The following is a 26,261-nucleotide window of genomic DNA, read 5'->3' as shown; positions in this document are numbered from 1 at the left end:
ATTGCAAGCCCTGATTAATCTAAACAAATGTAGGCTTCTGGATTGGAAACCTGCCTGGGAGGTGATGTGCTTTGCAATATCTCTAATGTCTGTGATCATATTTAGCTGCCCAAAGGGCCCTGGCCAATTTGAAGAGATGCAAATAGAAAAGCAGATCCCCTAACATTGGACTTTTTCTCTTCTTTAATGACTCAGAAACACTCCCAGGAGCATGTTTGTGGTGTCACTGGCTTTGGCAAAATACTGTGTAATGCAATAGACAGAAAAGAATGCTAATAAGAAACAATGGTTTATCATCAAGAAATATTGCAAACATGTAACAGGCAAAATGTGGCTAATCAAAGCAAGTAATCAATGTTACCGGTAGGACAAATTGCATAATAGTTTGGAAAAAGTTAGAACTGCCATTCGAGCATTTGATTTCAATGTAATTACATAACATGACATAACCAGTCAACCACATCTCTATTGTAGAACTTAAAAGAATTGTAATGAGGAGATGATCTCTTGTAAGAAAGAAGACACCATACTCTGCTCTCAGGGTCAGTAGAGGTTGCAGTTGTTATCAATAGATATCAATGAGACAGATTTCATCTTCGCTGGAATTGATTATAAACACAAGTAGTTCTGAGATTTTTTTTTCAAAATTAGGTTTGTGGCCAAAATTAAAAGAGCAAGGGTATACCAATTGCAACCATTGGACCATATACAGCCTCGAAACTCCGGCAGTTTAGCTCAACTTCCATTGACCCAATCCTGTTTCTGCTTACATGTACAGTTCTCTGTGTTGTCTTGTTTTTAATTTGAAAAGGCTGTTACTGGTGCTCATTTACTATTATTATCGTAAACTGTAATGGGATTGTATAGGTGACCTCAAGACTCTGCAAAACCTATCCAGGATGGCCTGAAAAGACATAAAGGTCGTTACTCCCTGGCCTGTAAAGATCTTAATTTGAAACATCACATTGAGGAGCTAGTAAAAGTTTGAATAGTTTGGGAATTAGTGCATAAGTGCATCCTTTGTCTGAAATTTAGCATGAAGTAGATTATATGTCATTAATGAAAATTATTTTAAAAAACTAGCTATCACAGAATTATCGATTCATATCAAATTTGGTAATTACAGGTTGGTACTGTAAGTTAGAACATTGTCTCTGGATCTTGAAATAACATTAGGCAGACTAATGAATTAAAACTCTCCTCTCTCTAATAATTATAAGCTTTATAATCAAAATTACTTTGTGGTATTCTCAAATCAAGTTCAAGTGGACATGACGTATCTGGTCATACTTAGCCACAATTCAATATAAATCAATTTAGAGCCTCAACACAAGGATGTTTTCAAAGTGGACCTTGTAAGAAATAAAATGTAACATTATTTGAGAAAAGAGTGGGCATCATTGCATGTTATTAGAGCCAAAATTGAGTAGTTTGCTTTATTACTTTGCTGGCTACATTTTATGTTGGTATTTGCCATAGAAAAATGGAAATGTTCCAGGATTGATCCCAACAATACATATCTCGATGGACACAAATGTATTTGAAAAGAACAAATTGTGCAATTAACAACGATGTATGAAAGTATAATTCCATATTCGCTCTGAAAAATAAGCTGTGTTCAACTGTTTCATACTTTGTAAATATAATGTTATAGCCTGTTTGAACTGAAATTGTTTTGTAGATTGTGGTATCCACATTTAAATGACACTTGCTTTACTTCTTATAGATGAGAGGGAAAGAACTGACCTTTAATTCCCATTACAGGTGTTGCTTTATACAAACCAGACCTACTTATCACATAACGATTAAGGAACAAAACACTGACTCAAGTGGAAATGCAATTTCTTCATTTGCACCAGGTTTTAATCCTACTTCCTGTGATACAGAGAAATTTAATTCTCAGCTTTTTATCTGAAATTTGGTTAAGGGACCTGAGTAAAATATTTTCACACATTGTTAAAGTCACACAGTAAGAATGGCACTTGACATGGGTCATTTGAAACACAAGTTCACTCACTTATCAAATTTTGATTGCATTTCCAGTCTAATAGTCATCAGCAAATACTGAACTCTTTGAATTTTAATTGTCAGCAAAAGGTAGTTCTTCAAAAATGCAATGAACGATGATATAAGGTTATTCAAATTGAAGATGTATTGACTGATATTAATGGATTTCTAACTATTAAAATAGTAGGTAAGGGAACTTAATAAGAATGTGTTAATACATTTGTATGAAATTCCTTTATCTGCTATTTTTATTAATATTCTACAGTGTGATATCAACCCTAAAGTTATTCACAGAAGATGAAGTCACATGCGGTACCATTTCTTCTCCTTGAATGTTATAGCATAAAAACCAAGAAATAACATTATATAGATCATAATGGTATTTAATGAACTGAACTAAAATCCTAGCCATTTATTGCTGTCTTTGTATGTTTGTTATTTCTCCCAGAGACTGACAGCCATGCAGCACTATGGGGTCAATGGTTACTCTCTTCATGCCATGAACTCTTTGAGTGCAATGTATAATCTCCACCAGCAGGCAGCACAACAGGCCCAGCATGCTCCTGACTATAGACCATCTGTCCATGCACTGACTCTGGCTGAGAGGCTGGCTGGTAAGATACTAATGTCAGTTTTCATTGTCTGGTAGAACTGAGCTTTTACTTTCTCTTTTTGTTATTGCACTTACTACATTCAGAAACTTGTATATGATTGCAAACAAGAAGTAGAAGTACAGTCAGGGAAGGCAGTCAGAAATTACAGATTGAGTTGGACAAACTGTGGGCATTAACAGGTTTTCAAAATTGGCAGATTAAATCCAACACGGATGAATATGCAGTGTTGAAATGCATGTGAACAATTCTAAAAGGTGTAGGCTCAACAGACCCAATGAATACAAAGCAGCAATTAAGAAAATTAACAGTACTTTGCACATATACCATTAAGGAATGCTTAAAATATTGAAGCATTTGTTAGGGCAAACCAAGGTGGAATTCCAGGGTGGGCTTGAGTTTATAAATTATGATTTTGCACCAGTCCTCAGTAGATGATTCTCCTATAACACAATGTACAATTGACTCTAAAGTTGAAAATCCTTGAAATACATAGAGATGTAGTCTTAAATAGGAAACATGGTCTCAAAACTGACTGGACTGTTGGACAGCAGATTTACAATTACATATTTTGTACCTTCATTGAGGTTGAATTTTATCCTCACCTGAAAAGCCAAGAGAACTTTGGACATTTTCAACATGGCTTCTGGCTTGGGGATTCTGACTTACTTGATTACTTTTGGGAGGTTATTGGATTAAGAGGAGGTCTGGCTGATACCATACGCTTGGATTTCCAACAAGCTTTCTATGAGGTGCTACACAATAAGCTACTCTGAAGTAGAGAGTCTGGGATTGACAAGGGGACCTGGGTCAAATAAGGGACTTATTGCATCCTTGAAGGCACGAAGTTTTAATGGCAGTGGTTCTGTATGGAAAGCAACATGGATTGGTGTTAGGATATTGATATTGATATTCATAATCATTATTAATAATTTAACACAGACATTGGGTGAACTGTCCACAAGTTTGTAAATGATACATGTATTTAAAATGTTTTAGAATGTTGGCAAAGTTATTAGAATTAGATATAGATGTGATAGGGAAACGGGCACATGTCTGGAAAATGTTATTAAATACTTATAAAAGTATTGTTCCTCAGAAGGATAAGATTCACAGCATCATATGTGTGCCTGATAGAATTCTGATTTGAAGTCTGTCAAGGGCAGAAAAATGTCTGTATGTTGTAGTCCATGAATTTCTAAAGACTCATAACAGTGCCAGGAACCAAACAGTTTGTATGGATGTATGGTTAGAGTGCTTAAATATTTAACGAAAAGCCTGCAGCGTCCTTGTGTAAAAGATATCTATGCTGGTGCCCAGTTTTGGTTCCCTCATATGATAAATGTCATTGATGGCCTGTAACAGGCTCAGAGGAACATCATGAGATTAACATCTGCTTCAAACAACAGCAACATTAAAGTAGGACGATGTCCCAAATGCATTTCACAGAAGTATAATAAGACTAAGACTGACCAAAGAAGCCAACAGGCCAAGAAGGAGTCACTGGGATAAAGAATGTTAGATAACATGAGTAAATAAAAAGACCCTGCATTTTCAGACTATAATGCATCGGAGCACTTTAGGCCATTCAGTTCAATGAGTCCACTCTGCCATTCAATGTCTGATCTGATAATCCTCAACTCCATCTTCCTGCCTTATAATAATAATCTATGATTCCTTTACTGATCAAAAATCTGTCCGTCCCAGCTTTGAGTATACTTAATAACCCAACTTCAACAGTCATTAAGAAGTCCATAGATCCACTAACCTTTGAGGGAAAAAAAACTCTCTTTATCCTATCACCTAAGCATGGAAATTAAGGAAATTTGAATTATTTCACTCCAAACAGACGCCATGTAGCTTGATTATTTGAATTAGAAAGTGTAGGGAAAATCAAGTTAAATGCATATCATAGAACCAGGAACGACGATAGGAGGCTTTTCACTTGCCAAGTGTCATCACAGTTTGGAACAAATTGTAAATTAATGTAGTCTGAACTTGCTGCAGTATTCTAAAAGGGACTGTGAATGTTCCTGGCTGTGGTTGACCTCACTGCATAAAGACCGTAAGTGGAATCTGGCCTCATAGTCATTCTGGTTTCCTGGTACCTTTTAAGATTGACTTCAGGAGTCCGAGGAATTTCTCAGATTTTGTTTGCTCTGTATTGGCGTAGGAATTTTGACCTGTTTCATTTGCACCTCCTAGGAAGTTTCATGGCTGTTGGCACATTTGGCATCATGATTTTTAGATGGGCCATGACTGTTGAAACAGATTTGCTGGACCCATCTGCTCTTACCTATTCAATTGTATACATTCATAAAGAAAAAAGTAAGATCAGTATTCCATGAAGTTAATCAATCAAAACACAAGCCAATGATGCAATAGGGGGACTAGGATCCCTTTGGTTGGTTGAACTAAATAATCTAAATTGTCTTATTTATCTACAATAAACTTATGAATTGCTATTTGAGTTGAGTTATGACAGTGAACAGTAAGGCAGATTTTAATTTCCTGAAGCGCCATCAAATGGGAAGTAAAAGATCAGGTGCACATTAAATAGCCCTTGTAATTTTCCTTTCAACATCTCAAGTTCGTGAGGAGAAAGGCAAGTAGGAAATTTTTGTTGGCAAATGGGCTGAGGTATGAATGGGGACAGACTATGTTAATGAAGGTGAAAAAATGTGGTTGTTTTGTGTTGGAAATTGTACAGGACCATAGGCTCTGCTCTGGATTGAAGAGGGCAGTGAGGTTGCAAATGGTCTGGGCAGACTGACATGGACAAAGGATTGGAGTTGATGACAAGACAATGGTGATTGTTTCAAAGCTGAAGATGAGGACTGGATGACTCAGATGTTGGACTGCCAGTCAGTTAAAGAACAATTGGATGTCAGCAGCTTAGATGTGAAAGCTAATGTTGTGTTTGATATTGCCAAAGAACTGCCACTTAGAGCAGAAAGGAAATATCATGTATTAATCCCAGTATAACTCCAGAGATGGGACCAATAAGACATGCCATTTATGGAGTCATACTGGCTAGATAGGTAAAAACAATGTTGTAGAGAGCAAAGAAGGTGCATTAGCAGAAGATGATGTGGCTGATCTTGCTGAAAACTGAAGAGAGGTTAAAAATGAAGAAGAAATGCAATAATGCATCAAAGTCACAGAATTTTAAATTTCTAAATTATATTAGAGTCAATTCAGATTTCTGCAAGGGGTGGAAATTACTTGGGAGAATCGAAATGGAAAGTTGTAGAAGCAGTTTGTGTGCATCCAGAAGGTGATAGCAAAGTGAATTGCTTTAGAGGTGACAGACAGTTGGGGATTAATTTGTTAGTTAGTGAGGATAAATATGTCAAAGTGTACAACGAGGCAAATGTATTTCAAAGGGAGAACAAAATGCCTGAGGAGAGAGGACAATTTACAATGTCAGTTTGTAAAGGTCAAGGAAGGAAAGACGGTTGATGGTATGTGATTCAAATGACACCAAGAAAGCAGGAGTTAACTGAGGTCCGATATGGCACAGAGGGGTGGGGAAATGCAGAGATAGATTACATATAAAAAATGTACCTTTTCACACATCATTACAGGTGAATGTGGAGGAGTCACGGAATAGCTGGTAGAGAAAGGAATTGACAAGTACCTTTGCCTTACCGAATGATCTATTTAATTTCAATAACACATGCAAAACTGTGCTGGCAACTCCCTTGTTCAATAATTACTGACCTAGCTAGTGATGCCACATACCATGACTGAATTATAAACAAAGCATAATCACCAGGTATAATAAAATTTCCTTGGACACAAATATAATTTATTCTGAGACATTATTATTTAACGTATTGCTGTCACGATTCAAGAGTTCCACAAAAGCATCTTCTGCCATTGGTCTTAAAACGTCAACAGTATTGAGTTCACAGCGGAAAATAAATAAAATAAATAAATATTTCCAAATAAATCTTTGAAAAATAGCAATGCAATGACACCAAATCTATACGCTGGAAAATAGCATTAGAGTAGTTACGTGGGTAATTTTGACTGGCAAAGACTCAATGGGCCAAAGGACCTTTTTCTCTGCTGTAGACCTCTATAGACTGTATGACTCTAAAAGGTGGTACCAAATGATAAAAGAACCCAACAAGATGAGAAGGGAAAGTTGAGGACAAGTCAACTGCAGAGCAACTTCTGTGCATCCATGGGAAGTAATTGCAACTGATGAGCCAGTTGGGCAACATAATTAAACGTCACATGAATGTGAATAGATTTTTTTGACAGGTGAATTAGAATTACAATTATAATTAGCTTTATTGTCACCTACTCAAATAAGTACATTGAAAAGTTTACAGGTTGCCACTTATAGTGCGATCTTAGGTACAAAGATACCTAAATACAGAATCTTTAGAAATTTTTAAGGGTAAAATATTAGAAAAATAAAGAAATAAAGAATGATTATGAATGCTGTACCTTTCCCAATAATTAAACTAGATGTGTTTTTATTTTCCAACGGCTGTGCATTTCAAGATATTATCCTCGAGGCAAGGTATGGGTCCCAGCACCGTAAGCAACGCCGGAGTCGGACAGCATTCACTGCACAACAGTTGGAGGCTCTGGAGAAGACATTCCAGAAAACACACTATCCTGATGTAGTGATGAGGGAGAGGTTGGCCATGTGTACCAACTTGCCTGAAGCTAGAGTGCAGGTACAAGACATCTTTCCCTTAACTTTCTTTATCAGCCATTTATCAAAATGACCTGGTGTATTAGTAACTGGTCAGTTAGTACAGTTATCCAATTCATTACCTATAATCTTTATAGTTTTAAATCATTTAATATGTTCTTTTTTTTACCCACAATTAACCCCTAGATGTTGGTCTTTATTTGGCAGCTATGCTTCTTGTGTTTGGTAGTGAAACCAATGTAATTAAAATTTTCATTGACATATGTTCAAATTTCATGAATTTCATTTCACTTGTATGGTGTTGTTCCTCATCCAGGGACTTTTCTACCATTAGGCAAAGTTGAATTGTTACACAAATTCTGCTTACATCCTAGCAGGAGGCCATTATGCCTGTGCTGACCTCAGAAATTGAAATTCACCCAAGTCTCCCAGGCACTACTCCTCTGCTCTTTCCTGTTTGTTTTCAGAATGTTTTCCAATTTCCTTTTGAGTTCTACCATTGTCCTTGCCTTCAACATGCTCTCAGCTTTCAACCAGTCACCATGAGATGACAATTTTCCTCCCATTGCCATTGCTTCTTTTGACGGTTACCTGAAATCTGTGCCCTCAGGCTTTTATAAAGTCAAGGAGTCATACGGCATGGAAACAAATCCTGCAGTCCAATATGTCCATGCCAACCACAAGCCTAAACTAAACTATTCCCACCTGCCTGTACTTGGCCCATTTCTCTCCAAACATTTCTAATTCATTTGTTTGAAATGTTGTAACTGTTTCCACAGTCACCTCTTCCTCTGGAAGTTCATTCCACACATGAACCCCTCATCTCTTTTTTATATATTTCTCCTCTCACCTTAAAAATGTGCCCCAGTTTTGAAATTGCCCACCCTAGGGAAAAGACACCTGCCATTCACCATATCTATGCCCTCATGATTTTATAACGTCAATAAGGGCATTGTCAACCTCCTATGGTCAACTGGATAATGTCCCAGCCTATTCTTAAAACTCAAAATCTCCATTCCCAGCAACATCCTGGTAAATCTTTCCTGAACTCTCTCCAGCTTAATAATTTTCTTGCTGTAACAGCATGATCAAAAACTGCACACAATATTCCAGAAGAGACCTCATCGACATACCATACAACCTCAATATATCATCGCAACTGCTATACTGAAAGGTCTGAGCAATGAAGGCAAGTGTGCTGTACGCCTTCTCAATCACCCTGTCAACATGTGCTATGAATTTCAGAGAATTATGTACCTGAACCCCTAGGTTTCTCTGTTCTACAACATTACCTAAGGCCTGACTTTTAATTGCATTAGTCCTGCCTTTCTTTATTTTACCAAAATGCAGCACATTTCATTTATCAAAATTAAACTCCATCTACCATTCCTTAGCCCATTGACCCAATTGATCAAGATCACTTTGTAATTTTGGACAACCTTCTTCACTGTTCACTTACCACCAATTCTGGTGTCATCCAAAAACTTACTAACCATGCCTTCTGTACTCTCATCTACATCATTTATATAAATGATGGACAAATGTGGACCCAGCACTGATCCCTGTGGAATGGTACTGGTAATAGGTCTCCAGACCAAAAAGCAACCCTGCACCACCAATGGGATTGGTGACTCCCTAGCTACTCAGTCCAGGACCCTCTCAATTTTGAAAACCTCCATGTATTCTCCTCTCATTCCTTCCTTTTGAAGAATAGCCCCAAATTAGAAGGTCAAGGGGAGCAGATGCATGAGAACCTGTAAATTCCTCTTCAAGCCACACACAATCCTGACTTGAAACTATATTGTCATTCCTAGGCTATCACTGTGTTAAAAACCTGGAACACCAAACTGTGGTATCCCCAAGAGTTTCAGCATTTCAAAAAGGCAGTTCATCACTACCTATTACAGGAAAGTAAGGAATGGGCAAAACATGTTGGTCTAACCAGCAAGATGCAGCTCCCATGAATGAGTCATAAAAGACAGTTTCCAAATTGTCCACAAACTGAAATTGCTGGTAACTGGAGCCATTCCTTTGCATCTTTTATGCACCGCCTTGATGCCGTGTCATCTGTCCTAATTGTAGCTCCCTGATGTGGATGCAATATCATTGCTGAAGCCAAGCCATTGTGTTCCACAAGTTTAATATAGCATATTGGTTTTGTATGCTCTGTTCGAATGGGGTTGGTTAGCTCAATTGGCTGAATGGCTGGTTTGTGATAAGCTACCAGGAAGGGTTCTGCTTTTTATCTCTCATTAGCCTGAGGTGTGGTGTTTCTCACTACAAACCACCAAAAGTGGTCTCTGCCTAATGAGAAAACAGCCTTATGGCTTAACATAACTTGGGTTCTAATGATGCAGTGATAGTGTCCCTACCTCTGAGCCAGGAGACCTGGTTTCAAATCCTACTCCAGAGGTATGTTGTAAGATCTATGAACAGTTTTATTAGAAAATATGAAGACTATGGTGACTTTCCTTTTACTCTATGCCTCTATTTAACCAGCTGTCAGCTTAACATAGAACATAGAACAATGCAGTACAGAACAGGCCCTTCAGCCCTCGATATTGCGCCGACCTGTGAACTAATCTAAGCCCCTCCCCTACACTATCCCATCATTATCCATATGCTTATCCAAGGACTATTTAAATGCCCCTAATGTGGCTGAGATAACTACATTGGCAGGCAGGCCGTTCCACGCCCTTACCACTGTCTGGGTAAAGAACCTGCCTCTGACATCTGTCTTAGTTAACAACTCTCTCAATCTAGCCTTCAAGGATTTTTACACCTCTATACCCCTCCTCCTACAGGTTTCTCAGTTCCTGCACCATGATTAGAATTAAAAATAGTTCTTAAAAATTAAATCCCCTCTGTGCATTTCTTACCAGAATGAATCATTTCAGGCTTCTCTGCATTAAATTTAATCTACTACCTGTCCACCCATCTCACTAACTTATTGACATTCTTATGAGCTTCTATATTATCCTCTGGGTAGTGCTGTCAAATAGAGAGACCTAGGGGTTCAGGGACATTGTTCTTTGAAAGTTGCATTGCAGGTAGACAGGGTGGTTAAGAAGGTACCGAGCAGACTTGACCATTGAGCAGAATAGTCGATAAGGTTGGACGGGGCATTGGTGGGGACATGTTTGGAATACAGTCCTAGTCACCCTGTAATAGGAAAGATATTATTAAATTGGAGAGGGTTCAGTAAATATTTACCAGGATGGCATCAGGACTAAAGGGTTTGAGTTATAAAGATGGTTTGGGACATGGGGGACATAGCTAAGTTGAAGAGCAAAGGTCTTTTCCCTAGGATGGGGTGGGCTCAAAACAAGGGGTATATATTTTTGAGGTGAGAACAGAAAGACTTGAAAAGGGACCTGAGGAGCAACTTTTTCCACACAGAGTGTGGTGCCTGCATGGAATGAACTGTCAGGGGAAGTGGTAAAGGCAGGTACATTTACAACATTTTAAAGACATTTGGATAGGTACCTAAATAGGAAACGTTTAGAGGGATATGGGCCAAACGCAGGCAAGTAGGACTAGTTTAGTCTGGGGAACTTGGTATGGACAAGTTGGAGCGAAGGGTCTGTTTCGGTATGGTCCGCAGCCTTTGAACGAGCGCCCTCTCTACAATGCTGTCGCCATGGTGACGGTTTTGCCATGTCTTCCTTGAATGTTTCCAGGTCTGGTTTAAAAACCGCCGCGCAAAATTTCGAAAGAAGCAGCGCAGCCTGCAGAAAGAGCAGCTCCAGAAACAAAAAGAAGCCGAAATGAGCCAGGAGGAGACGAAAGCCGAGAAATCAGTCACAGAAACTCAGGGCTGCTCAGAAGTCAGCGAGTCACGGAGTGCTGGCGGCGAGCCGATCAACATCGAGTTAAATGTCACCTCGGCCGAGCAGTCAGACAGTGAATCATCAGCAGAGGAGCATACAGACAGGGAGCGAGAGTTTAAATCACCGGCAGAGGAGTTTAAACAAGATAAGAGCTGCAGCCCAGACAGCAAACCAACAACCTGCAAACGGGCAAGCCCGAAATCAGGTAAAGATGAGCTTTCTGTTTGAAAGCTGAGCGATTAGGAGGAGACTGAAAGCTGTTACCTTTTGTGTTTCAAGCGTATTTGCAATGTTTGTCATTTGGTAGGATCTCTGCCTCCTACTCCGACCCAGAGAAGAAATAGCTTTCAGAGAAATTCTCGGGAATACTGCCCAGTTCCAGTTAATTTGTTTGAAAATAATGTGGAATTGCAAAGCACGCGTATCAAATTTCGAGAGCCACCTCATTCAAAGTTGCTCTAATGCGGTGTGCAGGAGTTTCATCATTTGATTCCAAACACAGCGTCGTCTAACGGTGGATCATCCACGTTGTATTCCTAAGGCTGCTGGCTCTTTAGGGCTGTAAGAGTTCCAGATTCAACTTTTGTCTATGATTAAAAACATCCGGATTCCAGATGCTGCGGTCATTTGTAACTCAAAAATCGAACTGAGTCCGGATCAGGGGCCCATCGAGTCTACACCGGCCCTCTGAACACTCCCCTGTCAGACCGTAAAAGCTAGGAGCAGAAGTAAATCAGTCTGCTCCACCGTTCAAGAGTTCACGACTGACATGGTATTCCATGTCTCCACTTCCCTGCATTTCCCCGATAACCCTGATAGAAAATCTGTCCACAACAAATAATTCCACAGATTCACCTATCTTGGAGAAAAAGAAAATCCTCATCTCTGTTTTAAATATGCCACCTCATGCTCTGAGATTCTGCCTTCTGGTTTTATGCTCTCCCACAAGAGGGGAACAACCTGTCCTTAGCTACCCTGTCAAGTCCTGTACAAATTCTGTATGTTGTAATAAGGTTGCCTGTCACTCTTCTAAATTCCAATGGGTTTAGGCCCAACCCATCCTTATAAGACTGGGCCTCCATATCCAGTATCAGCATTATGCAACCTTCTTTGGACCGTTTCCAATAACAGTATATCTTTCCCTAGACAAGGGGCCCAAAATATTCACAGTGCTCCAGCTCCCTCCCAAATCGCTCAAAATGGTCTATGAGGCTTTGTGGCGGTAGAAACATAAAACCTCCTCACAGGTGAAATCAGTCATCTTAAATGTGAGAGGAGTTGCTCAGATGTGGCAAAACTTTACTAAGGAGTTCTCAAGGCAACAGCCTGGAGATGCTGCTGTTCGCCATTGCAGAATGGCAACCCTTTCTTTTTTTTAAACATTGCTCAATCTATCCAGCAAATTCAGATTCGCGTGCAAAAGACATATTTCCCCTTGTGAAACAGGCATACTTACCCAGCCGCATGCTGGCCTGCCTGTTGCGTAAACATTTAATATAAACCCAGTGAAGCTACAATTCTTGACATCAAGCTAAGATTCCAGGTGCTGGGATCGATCTAGTCGGAGTAGATTGATGCGTATTTGATAAAGGTGTTCAGGATCATGACAGGTATAAGGCGGATAGGGAAAAGCTGGTTCCATTCGTTGATCCTACCAGAACAAGGGGTCGGAGATTTGGGGTTTTAAGGAAAAGCAGCGTAGGGAAGAGCGCTTCCAGTGACAATGACTTGAAACTTATTGACTAGCAGTCTGCAAAAAGCGGAAATCATCAACCACTTCAAAGTTAGAGATAATGGGAACTGCAGATGCTGGAGAATCCAAGATAACAAAGTGTGAAGCTGGATGAACACAGCAGGCCAAGCAGCATCTCAGGAGCACAAAAGCTGACGAAAGAGTCTGGGCCCGAAACATCAGCTTTTGTGCTCCTAAAATGCTGCTTGGCCTGTTGTGTTCATCCAGCTACACACTTTGTTAACCACTTAAAGTGATGGCTCACGTGATAGAGCAGGGGAACGAGACTCGTTAGACTGCTATACAGAAAGTTAGCACGGCCTCAATAGGCCGAAGTCTCGTTTTGTGTCTTATGATTCGATGATATATACAGGAAAGATCAAAGGCTTTGGTGCCTGGTTTAAATTAATAGAATACTGAAGGGAGAGAATAAACGAGATAAACAAGTTCATACACATGGGTGGGGGGAACCAAACATAACAAAAGAAACTGAATATGCAAACCAGGTTGAAACTAATGTTTGGATTGATGACTGAGCATGTGCCTTAGTAACAAGGGAAAACATTTTTCTTTGATAACTGACGTCCTGGACTGTCTGACTCGCTTTAACCTTGTTCCAGTCAATAGGTCCCATGCAGTCTCTGCTCGGCAGTCTCTGTTGGTCCCTTGCTGTCTCTGATTTGAAAAGCTCGGCACTTTAATGGTTCAAAATTCCCCTCCTAATGAAACAGGCGGGCGTGGGGAAGAAGTTTGGATGGGGATTTTCCACTCAATCTCCTGGCGTCGGTGTCACATTGGTTTTGATCAGACAAAGCTCATATTTCCAATGATTAGCTTTCTGACAGCTCGTCAGGTTTCAAATGGAGACGAATGAAAGCAGGGACTGTCAGGAATGATGAGTTCATTGTTTGACTACAAGCTGATGTGATTTTTGTGGTTACCAGGTGGATTTAGCAGAGTAGTGTTTGAATTAATTGCATATCACCGCGGAGCTGAGAATGGAACGAGTTAAAGCCCCTTTCACTTGTACAAACTTTGATTTAGACTCAGTGACAATCCGCCCTGACAACAGTGTACCTACCGACGCTAATGAGCTGCCCTGAATACCACTGCCTCCACTCTTTCGATCCTAATTCGCCAACCCCACAAACCCACTTCGTTCCCCAACCCCACACACCCACATCATCCCCCGACCCCACACACCCACATCGTTCTCCGACCCCACACACCCACACTGTTCCCCGACCCCACACACCCACATTGTCCCCCGATCCCACACACCCACACTGTCTCCCGAACCCCGCACCCACATTGTCCTCCGAACCCCCGCACCCACATTGTTCCCCAGTCCCACACACCCACTTTGTTCCCCAGTCCCACACACCCACATTGTTCCCCGAATCCACACACCCACATTGTTCCCCAATCCCACACACCCACATTGTTCCCCGAATCCACACACCCACACTGTTCCCCAATCCCACACACCCACATTGTTCCCCGAATCCACACACCCACACTGTTCCCCAATCCCACACACCCACACTGTTCCCTAGGCCCACACACCCACATTGTTCTCCAGTACCACACACTCACATTGTTCCCCAATCCCACACATCCACATTGTTCCCCAAACCCACACACCCACACTGTTCCCCAATCCCACACACCCACATTGTTCCCCAGTCCCACACACCCACATTGTTCCCCGAATCCACGCACCCACATTGCTCCCCTAATCCACACACCCACGTGGTTCTTCAGCGGTAAATTGACAAATGCAATGGGATAACAGACTCCCTCCCAACCCCAGAGGCCGTTACGGGTCTCCATGGCACCATGCAGTCCGTTCAGAGCTGGGGAATGAGGATCGAATCCACTCGGGTGACCCGGGAGGAGGATCTGACTTCATTGTAAGGAGGAAACAGAGGGCAACTCCAAAGCGGCGGAGAAGGACCGTTCATTCTTAAAATCAGAACGAAGTTTAGTTGAACGGGGAGGAGAACCTAAAAGTCTCTGGATGAAGAAACAATGAGGGGGACCCTATAACCAGGGGAACGGGGGTAATTGGATGCTTCACTGGGCCACCCCCTACAGGATATGGCCAATGGGATCCCCAAAAGAGACAGTCCATGCAATTGCCTGCGCTGCCTTGTAGAGAATATTTGGGTGTGAAGCATGTACGAGTTCTTTTTTCAGTTCAATTGCCGATAGGAAGGAAGGGAAGTCTGTCTTGGAACATCTGGTCATACTGTCAACAAGTTGGCAAATGTGGCAACGCTTGTTGGGAAATTGATGGACACATCAAACAGTATAGTTTATATTTCACAGATTTGAATGCGATCATGCAAAGCAGTTGAGGTTTTTTTTGTTCACTCCCGAGTTGCTGGCTACTTCCCCTGCAACCGCAGGAAATGCTACACTTGTCCCCACACCTCCTCCCTCACCCCTATCCCAGGCCCCAAGATGACATTCCACATTAAGCAGAGGTTCACCTGCACATCTGCCAATGTGGTATACTGCATCCACTGTACCCGGTGCGGCTTCCTCTACATTGGGGAAACCAAGCGGAGGCTTGGAGACCGCTTTGCAGAACACCTCCGCTCAGTTCGCAACAAACAACTGCACCTCCCAGTCGCAAACCATTTCCACTCCCCCTCCCATTCTCTAGATGACATGTCCATCATGGGCCTCCTGCAGTGCCACAATGATGCCACCCGAAGGTTGCAGGAACAGCAACTCATATTCCGCCTGGGAACCCTGCAGCCATATGGTATCAATGTGGACTTCACCAGTTTCAAAATCTCCCCTTCCCCTACTGCATCCCTAAACCAGCCCAGATCGTCCCCTCCCCCCACTGCACCACACAACCAGCCCAGCTCTTCCCCCCCACCCACTGCATCCCAAAACCAGTCCAACCTGTCTCTGCCTCCCTAACCGGTTCTTCCTCTCACCCATCCCTTCCTCCCACCCCAAGCCGCACCCCCAGCTACCTACTAACCTCATCCCACCTCCTTGACCTGTCCGTCTTCCCTGGACTGACCTATCCCCTCCCTACCTCCCCACCTACACCCTCTCCACCTATCTTCTTTACTCTCCATCTTCGGTCCGCCTCCCCCTCTCTCCCTATTTATTCCAGTTCCCTCTCCCCATCCCCCTCTCTGATGAAGGGTCTAGGCCCGAAACGTCAGCTTTTGTGCTCCTGAGATGCTGCTTGGCCTGCTGTGTTCATCCAGCCTCACATTTTATTATCTTCAGCATTTTTTGCCTGTTTCTAGTTGTCTTTGAGAAGTTAGTAGTGAGCTGCCCTCTTGAACCGCTGCAGTCCATATGAGCTAATTTCTGAGCTCCCTTCCCCCTCCCCCATTTCTGAAGAAGGGCTCCGAGCCGAAACGTCAACTTTCCTGCTCCTCTGATGCTGCCTGGCCCACTGTGTTCCTCCAGCTTTACACTGTGTTATCTCAGACTCCAGCATCTGCAGTTCTTACCATCCCTGCAGTCCATGTGCCATGCGTTTGTTTAATGTAATCGTTTAAATTATATCAGAAAATCATAAGCCCTCCATGATTTCGACTTAAAAGGAAAACTAGATTCTGACTAAACATACACCTTTCTTTTTTCCAACACCCCCCCCCCCCCCCACCCCACACATCCCCGCTCCCAATGCATCTAACAGATTCGCCGATTAACACTACCGGGACGCCTGCCTCTAGCAGCGGGAGTAACATGGTGCAAACACACTCCTACTCGTCCTCTCCTCTCAGCCTGTTCCGGCTGCAAGAGCAGTTCCGTCAGCACATGGCAGCTACCAACAACCTCGTCCATTACTCCTCCTTCGACATGGGGAGCCCGGCAGCCATGCCATACCTGGGCATGAATATGAATGTAGCCCCCATCAGCTCCCTTCACTGCCAGTCCTACTACCAGTCGCTATCGCACGCGCAGCAAGTGTGGTCGAGCCCGATCCTGCAGGCTTCGAGCGCCCTGCCCAACCTCAACAGCAAAACGACGAGCATCGAGAATCTCCGGCTCCGAGCCAAGCAGCACGCAGCGTCCCTGGGACTGGACAGTCTACCAAACTGACTCAATTGGTTCGACAGGAACAGGAGAAAGAGGACGTGCTTGTTTGGAAAGCAAACACAAACACACCGTACACACCATTTTAAGTCTATTTAGATGTTGCTAGGTTTGACAAGGCGCTTTAAAGTCACGTGCATAAAAGGGAACTGTCCAGTCAATTTCCTGTAATGAATAGGAGGACTTCCAGACACTGCGCTTGCACAAGGGAAACTGAAATTAACCAGATCTTCCAATTAATATCTCATCAGTCCGGCTTCAAACTGAAACGAAAACAATCCCTTATAGCCTAGGTATAACTTTTGGTAAACAGTTGATAGTCAGCACTTACAGATGCAATGCCCCAACTGCTCAAAACTAATAAAGGCTGAGTTTTGCAAACCGCGCATCTAAAAGAAAATAAACAAGGTCCCATAGCTGCGCTTCTTAAAAAGACAACCCTGGAAGCAGCCCCGCCGGGTATTTGTTTAATGTCTAAAAAAAACGAACCGTTAAAAGAAACTTACTTATTTTTCCAAGTTACTTTTTTTAAAGGCACCGGCAGTGCGGTTCTTAACAACTGCGTTAAAACAGGTCACTTTGTACAAATAAACTGTGGCGGAAATTGCTGGAGATGGCGAGAGCCGTCCCAGTTTCCGCCTACTCCAACAATGACAACAGGAGGACTAAACTGAACAGCAGGGCTTAGCACAATTGGACTAAAATAAAACAAATAACTGCGAATGCTGAGGATCTGAAACAAAAACAGAAATTGCTCGAGGAACTCAGAAGGTCTGGCAGCATCTGTGGAGAGAAAAAGCAGAGTTGAAAACTTTTCCAGTCCAATCACGTTCTTCACAGTTCTGATTAGATTCGACGCATGAACACTACTTTCTCTCCACAGATGCTGTCAGACCTGCTGAGCTGGAATTATGTCATTCGAGTTCCGCGGCAGCTCTCTGGCATTCCAGGATCTTGAAACCTCTTCCCGAAAGACCCAAAACGCCGTTTTACAATTTTAGAAACACGTAGTAATAACAAATGGCGCCGATGCAGTTTAGGACTTTAGCCACCTCTAGAACGATCAGCACAGACGGAAGGGTGTAACTTGCAGTCCAGAGTTTCCAACCGTTTTCAAATATCATAGTCCAGAACTAAACCTAGTTTCCTCGCACCGCGTTTCCTGCGTTTTTTTTCTCTCTCTTGGAAAAAGAAACACAAGCTGGTACTAGATAGAATCTTTAAGATTCTGACGAGCCATGGGTTTTAATCTGTAGATTTTTTAATAAAAATAAACCTGTTATGATACATTTGAACACAGGCCGCTTGGGTCAGGGACAGGCATATTAACACCACATCAAATGATGTTAGCCGAAGTAGTTTCCCTTATATTGCTAGGGGATTATCTTACTGACTGGAAGATCTTACGGGTTGTGTCACTTGTAGATTTTCACATTAGACTTTACGTTATGTGCCCAGCTCATAATAACCATTCGTATGGTTAAAAGAAAGGTAACATCGTTCTGACAATGAAACTTAAGGTTTTGAAAAAGTTCAGCACTGTGCTGAATCAGAGTTGCCCAATGATCGGGAACGTCTCTGTCAGTAATCGGCACTAGTTTGCGAGCCAGCGCGGCCACAGTGCACGGCGCTTGTTGTATTGGCAGAGGGGGAGCAACACCGCAAAACTCAGGTCACACCCCAAAACGGCTTCTGCAATTCGCACAAAAAAATGCTGATGCCAATTTCATCCACGTGTTTCAAACAAGGAGCCAGGGCGCTTGCTCATTTTCTGTGGATTCGTTTAACTCAGTGATGAATTTACAAAGCGAAGAGGGATGAATACAGGCACCTCCTGTTTACTAGGAGCCACCTCTTCACATTTGAAGGTTGCAGGCACTCGAATTAATATCACCAGGCCGAATACAATTTCCAACTTCTCAACCAAAGTTTCCTTTTTTTTCAAAAATGAGGCATTCTTGCCAACTTGCAAAAACAGTGGTGCACGTTTCTAAATTTCTTGATGGCAATGTTTATCTTTAAGGAGGCACAGTGCAAATGTGTGGTGCAACATATATAAGTGTCTCTTTGCTTTGTAACCGAGACGCTGGCCGTATTACAGCGTCTCTTTTCTGAGTTGGATATCCAGGAACTGAAGATTCCTCAGAGTCAGAAAGGTTCCTTGGAATTTTTTGTGCCCGCATCCTTTCTGCCATCAGAGTAGGGAGATGTTCTTCCTGAATGCACACAACGCTGCTTCTTGTTTAGAATTTGACAGCAAGTGAGATTTTATAATAAAGATAGGGCCAGCCGGCAGCTTAGTCTTTAACTTGTGGCCACATTTTACACAACAATTGTTTCCAAAGTATTTGCGACGTCGTATTTCAATAGTGCTGATAACACTCTCTGTTGCCTTCACCTGCGCATTCAATTCAATTCGCTTCACACAAATAGACAATTTTAATAGGACTTTTAATGACTGAAACAGCAACTGTTACCTGCAGCTGGAAATTACTAGATACTTCACCAGTCTTTGCCTATAATGCCCATTACTTATCAATCTCATCAATAAAAACATTGTGACAAGCATCACATCGTACAACTTGGCTTGAACTTAATAGCTTGCATTTATGTCACGCCTTTGACATAGTGAAATTTCCATTTCTCGAATTAAGCAGCAAAATAATCTGACTGAACCAATGAATAAAGATATTAGAAGAGCTATTCATAAACTTAGCCAAAGATGTTGTTTTAAGGAGTGTTTTCAAAGTAGGACAGAAAATTAGAGAGGCAGATCTTTTTAGTGAAGGAATTGGAAGGCCCAGAAAGCTGAAAGCCTGGTTACCATTGGTAGGACAAAGGATGCTAGAAATGCACAAGAGCTCAGTTATGGGGCCTGGCCCTGTTCTCATACAAGATTACAGAGTTAAAGAGGAACAGGGGTTGGAGGGATTTAAATGCAAAAGATGAACTTAAAATGTTGGTGGATTGAGAAACAAAGTCTTATTCTCTCTTAAGCATTCCCTCTAGGCTAAGAGTAAATTTCTTCAACTCAGGTTTTGTGGGTCCTGAGGTGACTAGGCAATCCAATGCTGGGTTTACATGCATGGCTACACATGGGCCAGATCATTTTTTGAAGAGATGTGTTGGTGAGACGTTTGGGTTTTCACATCCTCCTTCTCCTGTTTGCACCTGGCCACCAGCTACCCTATTGAAATGGTTGGCTCCTCTTTGGACATTTCTTCTCCAATTTGGGCAGTCTTGAACATAAGATTCCCATGAATTGGTGTGGATGTCGTGTACTTTTTAGAAATGCTTTGAGGATGTCCTTAAGGCACCTCCACTGCCCTTCTTTGTCATGAAGCTCAGTGAAGAGAGCACCAATGAATATTAGCAAGTATGTTGCCAATAGATGGCCCAGATTTGGTGCAAGTTAGAATAGAGACACCAGTTACGAATGAGCTGTTTACGAAACATGGAGGGTAAGATGTCAATCCATTGCATTGGTATAGTTGAGTCTAGAGAGAAAAACGAAAGCACAGCTCTGGTTCAGCAGCAGAGGAGAATGCAGAATATACATAATACAGAGCCAACAGTTTGTGGTTTTGGTGATGAAGAGGATATATTGTGAGAAGGTCACCTCAGGGTCATTTATGGCAGGGAGGTTGGAAACAAGCTGGCTCAGGCCAGGGCTTGGACAAGAAAAGATCCTTCTGTCATCTTGGTTAGTTGGCTACTGCAATTATCAGAGTTTTTTTTTCCTGATACATAGCGATTTTCAATCTGAAAGTAATCACATGAAACAATTATTTTGATGGTTGGTAGTTAATCACTTTACAAATAAAAACTGGTTTGGCATTGAGATCACCTGTCTGTTAAGCTGCCACATTATTTATGTTTTTTTGTCAAAGACCAGTCTGATCAATAGCACCATTACTGTTCATAATTTTTAATAGATCCATGACTACATGTTCAAAGGTAACTAATATTACACCAGAGCTTAACTGCAATACCATCAAAATAAAAAACCTATAAGTCACACCATGAACAAAAGAAACTTATCAGTTCAGTGTAAAATAGCATGAAAAAAATTTGCCTCTAATGTCTTATTTAAATTCATTGCTTCCATTGAAATAAAAGTTCTCAGAATTTATCTATGTATCACAAAAATGCAGATGACATAAATTATAATTTCACATTATTTTCTAACTATTTTTCCCACTAAAATATCTTGACTTGATATTATCACTTTTTTTTTATTTTCCCATTCCTTTATGTTGATCCCTGGCTAAAGTGTAACTGTTATTCACAGCCTAACAGTGGATCACTACCTAATTCCTATGCCCCTCACTATGCATACCCACCTCCCAATGACCATCTAGCCAAAATTATGTCAGAACCATTTGATCAACAAGTGAAGCAACTGGGAGATAACAGCAAGAGGCACGGAAGAGAATATAGCTGTACACAACAACAGTCTGCAGTCAACTCTACCAGGTGGCAACTGAAAACCCCACTGTGGGAGAGTCTGCAAGAATGAGATATGGCTTGTAAGCAACCTGCAAACCCACAGTCAACATCAACGTCTCACTTCCATCCAACCATCTCCAAGGAAAAATCATTCTTGGTGTAATAGATTATTAATAATGATAGGCAAGTTACAAGATCTTGTCCATGTCAAACTTGTAAAGTTAAACACCGACATGCCATAGTGAGGCACATGCATAAGCTGCAACACCAGTGCCCCTAAAATCATAACATTCTTAGTTAATTTAAATCAGTAAAATGCAAAAAATGCCATTTTCAGTCTTTACTGTCATTTAGGTTAAATTCACTCTTTATAAAATGAGTAAATAGATTAATTCTTAAACAATGATATGAGTGGAAAAGTACTTAGCACATTTTTATGGCACTCTCTGCTATCCTAGTGGTGGCATTAATCCATTTAAAATACATAGATTAATGTATACGCTAAAATAGTGGGAAAAACAATTTCAGTCATTAAATACTCATATTGCAAGCAATATTTTCTTGGTATAATGCTTTTCAAATTAAATGCTCTTTTATTTATATGCTATTAGATATCTCCAACATGATTTAAAGACATTGCCTGGTATTTATTAAATGAACTAACACCAGTATCTAGTGGCAAACTGAAAAGTGTTTTACTACATTAGTGAAAATTTAGCAAAATCTGCCAAGATCAAATATCAGTTGCTCTTAGACTTTCTGGACTTTCTTATCAGCAACTAAAACTTATCTTAAAAGATATTCCCCTTCAAAGAGAGGATGAAAGTAATGAAATGGAACACTTTTCTTTCTTTCTCCTAAACACAAAAATAGCTCGACTTCTCTTTTTGTTCTGATAACTACAGGGAACTTATCATGTACCAAAAGGTGTCACAAAGAGGTTAATAAGAATGACTGGTGTATTTGATGTGAAGTGAGTTTGAGACACAATGCTGAAGGCAGGATAGATGGTATTTTAGCTGCTATTTATTCAATGTGGTACCTGTCCCCAAAATGCTCAATAGCAACATTAAATTCAGGGCAAGGATAGCCATTCATTTATAGCATTGACATTTTTTTCATTGATGCACATAAATTCAGATCCCTAACACTCACTGTCTGAGCACTGGGATGCTGAGCCCTTTGAAAGTAATTCTAATAACACATTACATCCTAAAATCCCAAGTCATCAGTTTTATTGACTACCAGATAGAAAGGAAATGGGAAGAAATAATCACCTCCATAAGAATACCATCACTATATCCAAAAGGCATTAAACTTATCTCTCGTGCGAAGAAGTTTATTTGTTATACAGTTAAATTTTTTCTGACTGTGACTGCTCCTAACCTGACACTAAACTTAAGTCCAAACAAAACAGTAAAATACAGCATTGAACTTTCAAATACATCCTTTTCCTACTCATTGCTAGGCGTTGGTGAATAAGGCAATCTGTGGTGGAGGAAGGGTGTGACAATACCACATCTGTATGTAACCACAGTAACAGAAATATGAATCAGTTATTGACAAGTTATTTGTAAAATACTTTCTGTACAGATAATCATTTTTATTTACATTTTTCAAAATATTAGTGAGGTGTGAGCTTGATCCCTAGGAAACAATATTAATGGGGAATAGCCAGTGTTGTCTCTGAAATGTAAATACATGTCTATTGTGTTGATGAGCTGTGTATTAAGTCAGTGTTGCCTTACCCAGATGGTGAGAAGTCTTTTCTATTTCTTTGTTCCTCAGTAATTGCCACAGTTCTGTAGAATGTTCAACACTAGATTATTCAAAGAACTCAGAGTCCTTAGCAATAGACCACTGAATTACATTGTTAAAGGAAATATAAATTTAACTCCCATCTGTTACTCTTGAGTCAGAGTTCACTAGTAATGCAATTTAAAGATTTTTCCAAACATGATATTTTGCATGTTCTCCAATGCTTTGCAGAAGAGCAAGATCCTATCCATATACAATTTCATACCTTTCAATATTTGGAAAGGAAATCCAATACATACAGAATAACATGTTTTCAGAGATGCAATGTCAACAAACTTCTGTTCACCACACAATGATATTTAGATTGTACTATAAGCTATCTTTAATTAGAAAAGGAAATTAAAACGGAGAGTCATTAATGAGATAGGTCATAGTGGTGCAATCAAGTAACACTATTTTGAATGTATCACAATCTGCCTGTTTTATGGAGAAGACATAGAGGAATTCCCAACCAAATAATTTAAACCAAACTGGTTGATTTTGTGAAAAAATAAATTGCGTACTTCAGAAATATGAAGTCTTGGAGCCTGAAAGTTGGTCACTGATCTCTTTATACTACAGTCCATTGGTGAGGAAGAAATAACTACGCTGATCATTCTCCTCTTGACTCTTCCAGACATTATATGTCTTCATAGAACTAGAGCATGAGGTAAGAGTAAGAAGTATAATTTATTATCCAATCTGCCCAATATTTTTGAAAAATAAAATCACATCGCATAAGGTCAAAGTATTCATTCTGTTTTAAAATGTCAACATTACCAATTATATTGAATATTAACCGTTTATTTAGTTAAAAATGTATTTTGTTGTGGATGCTTACTTTTCAAAATTGAACAGCCTATGCACATTGCCCCGCAAAATCTTAAATACATTGTAAAATGTTAAATGTAATGAACAGCCTATGGCAATATCTGTTGGAAATCACATGAGTGTGGTGCTCAGTCTAGCTCCTATTTATACTAATATCTGAACCATCAGGAAGATAACTATCTAAGCATCTATTGATGAATGAAAAGGTTGGGCAATGGAGACGATACTTTGCATTTAACTTGGCTTTAAATCCAATCAATAAAGAAAGAAATTTCTTTAGTTCTGTAGAGAACAGAAGGCCTTGTTGCTTCTACCTTGCATGTTATAGAAAGAGAAAACTTGTTCTTGTTCCCATCATGCCCCAAAACACCTTGTGACAAATATGGTACTTTTAAAGTTACTATTGCATTATTGGAAAATTAAACAATATTTACCCCAGGAATGGAAACCTGCTTGATCTGGGAAGATTTAAAAATGCATATACTATAGAGACTCTGGGACATGAATTCAAATTCAACCTACCAAAAGGTTTGACATTAATGTTAAAAATAGAGAAATTTTCCCACTCAAGCTCTGATCTTTCTTTCTTGCCAATGTTCAAGATCATCTGGATCCCTGCATCAAAATGAATGAATAACTTTCAAGATTAGCATTAATTTAGTTAATCGAGCCTACATCTACGCCAACACCGAAAATCAAAATGCCAATGACTCTGGGTACTTTCAAGACAGTAATTGTGATTTATTTGATTTTTGTAAATAACTAAGTCGCCAATGATAATTTAGTAAATGAACTGTAGTATGTAATGCCACTGAAGGAGTTTGCCTTTTGCAAAAAGGGAAAGTGCAAAGCAGTTATTTAAACTAAAAATAAAAGTGAGTGAATTGCATTGTGTATTGTGCTACGTGGCCTTGTAAAACATTTCATTATAAAAAGCTTCTGCAGCTAATTAGATATACTGCACTTTGTGAAGGTCACTTAAAAATATTTTCCAAAAAAGGGCATTTTTGATTGTGTGTATGTAATGTATAAGTAATGCAATCATGGGGTGAACTCTAGCAATTCATTTGCAAATGTTCCTTCATTGGCCCATGTTTTCAGAGGCATAATCTATGATCGCCTCAACCGCCATGGTAAGGTCTACAAGACCAATTGTGCATCTGCTTGTAATGTAAAAAAAATACACAAATGTAAAAATAACTCAAGTGTTGAGAAATTTTGTTGATTGTTTGACTGTAGGCACTATAAATGTTTATTTTGATGATTTTTAATGGGGGATCTGTATTTATCTGGATAGCCACATAATTCTGGATGTATATAAAGTGAGGTATCTGTACCTTATGGTGTCTCCCAGTCTTCCTTTCTTTTTAGAATGCCTGATCATATTCTGATCTTAATTTTCAGCATTTGTATACAGAATGTCATTTGTGGTGAATCTTGATGTATGTTAGCCGTTTAGGGATACACCAGTCTTGCATTCTATGCCATTCATGTCATCATTGAGTTATGAGCTTTCGATATACATTTAGTTGTCAGCGCAGAATATTGTTAATTGAGCTTGTTAGTTGGTGGGAGAAAACAAAGTTTGTGGACTAATCTTGCATCACCTTATACTCACTAAAGTCCTGGAAACTTTTATGTTGCAATTATTGGATACTATTATTTTCCAGTTACAGGTTATCTACATTTTTATGTCATTTTAACAATCATTTCCATTACTTAAATTTAGTTTTACCCTCTGTCTCACCAGTAGAATCAGTTATAGTGTTCTCCTCAGTATGATGCATCGTTCCTTCGTGCATTGTTTTCTAACTTGTGTATAGAGGCCATACCATTGGTGGAAGGGAGCTTTTCCAGAGTTACCAACTTGTTATATAGTTGAAAGTATGATTAGTACTTTACTTCCTGGTGCAACATGTGACCACTAGAGGAAGGTATTTGCAGTAAATTCTTTCTGTGCTGCATTTGGCACTAAACAAAATGTGTTCAGGGCTGTTCACTGCCGAGGATAAACTACTATTGTAAGTCCCAATATCTTGACAGCTGAGTTATAGAAGGGATTGTTGACAATGCTACCATGTGGCGCTGCTTACTACTGCACTGCCACCCAGGTTGAGTCCTGGGTCATTCATTATAGCCTTGTTGCAAAAGAGCTGAACTCCAGTAGAATCCTAAAGCCATAGAAAAGTTACAGTGCAGAAAGAGACCACTTAGCCCAACATCATTGCCCCAGGCTGAATAAACCAGCTGCC

General features: G+C 40.4%; 1 protein-coding gene across 2 annotated transcripts in view; it reads left to right on the top strand.

Annotated features, from left to right (window-relative positions):
- The window catches only part of dmbx1b (diencephalon/mesencephalon homeobox 1b), a 57,402-nt gene extending 32,105 nt beyond the window's left edge, over window positions 1-25,297 (top strand). For both annotated transcript variants that reach the window (XM_048538728.2, XM_048538729.2), the window contains exons 2-5: window positions 2,456-2,621; window positions 7,137-7,315; window positions 10,974-11,328; window positions 16,532-25,297. In XM_048538728.2, the coding sequence (XP_048394685.1) occupies window positions 2,468-2,621; window positions 7,137-7,315; window positions 10,974-11,328; window positions 16,532-16,938 (1,095 nt within the window). In that variant the 5' untranslated portion in view covers window positions 2,456-2,467 and the 3' untranslated portion in view covers window positions 16,939-25,297. The remainder of the gene's footprint in view (window positions 1-2,455; window positions 2,622-7,136; window positions 7,316-10,973; window positions 11,329-16,531) is intronic.
- Window positions 25,298-26,261: the final 964 nt, after the last annotated feature.

This window comes from Stegostoma tigrinum, chromosome 8 (genome assembly GCF_030684315.1).
Source record: "Stegostoma tigrinum isolate sSteTig4 chromosome 8, sSteTig4.hap1, whole genome shotgun sequence".
Taxonomy (NCBI): Eukaryota; Metazoa; Chordata; class Chondrichthyes; order Orectolobiformes; family Stegostomatidae; genus Stegostoma; species Stegostoma tigrinum.
Note: the sequence above shows the minus strand (reverse complement) of the source record. Positions and strands in the feature narration are given on the sequence as shown.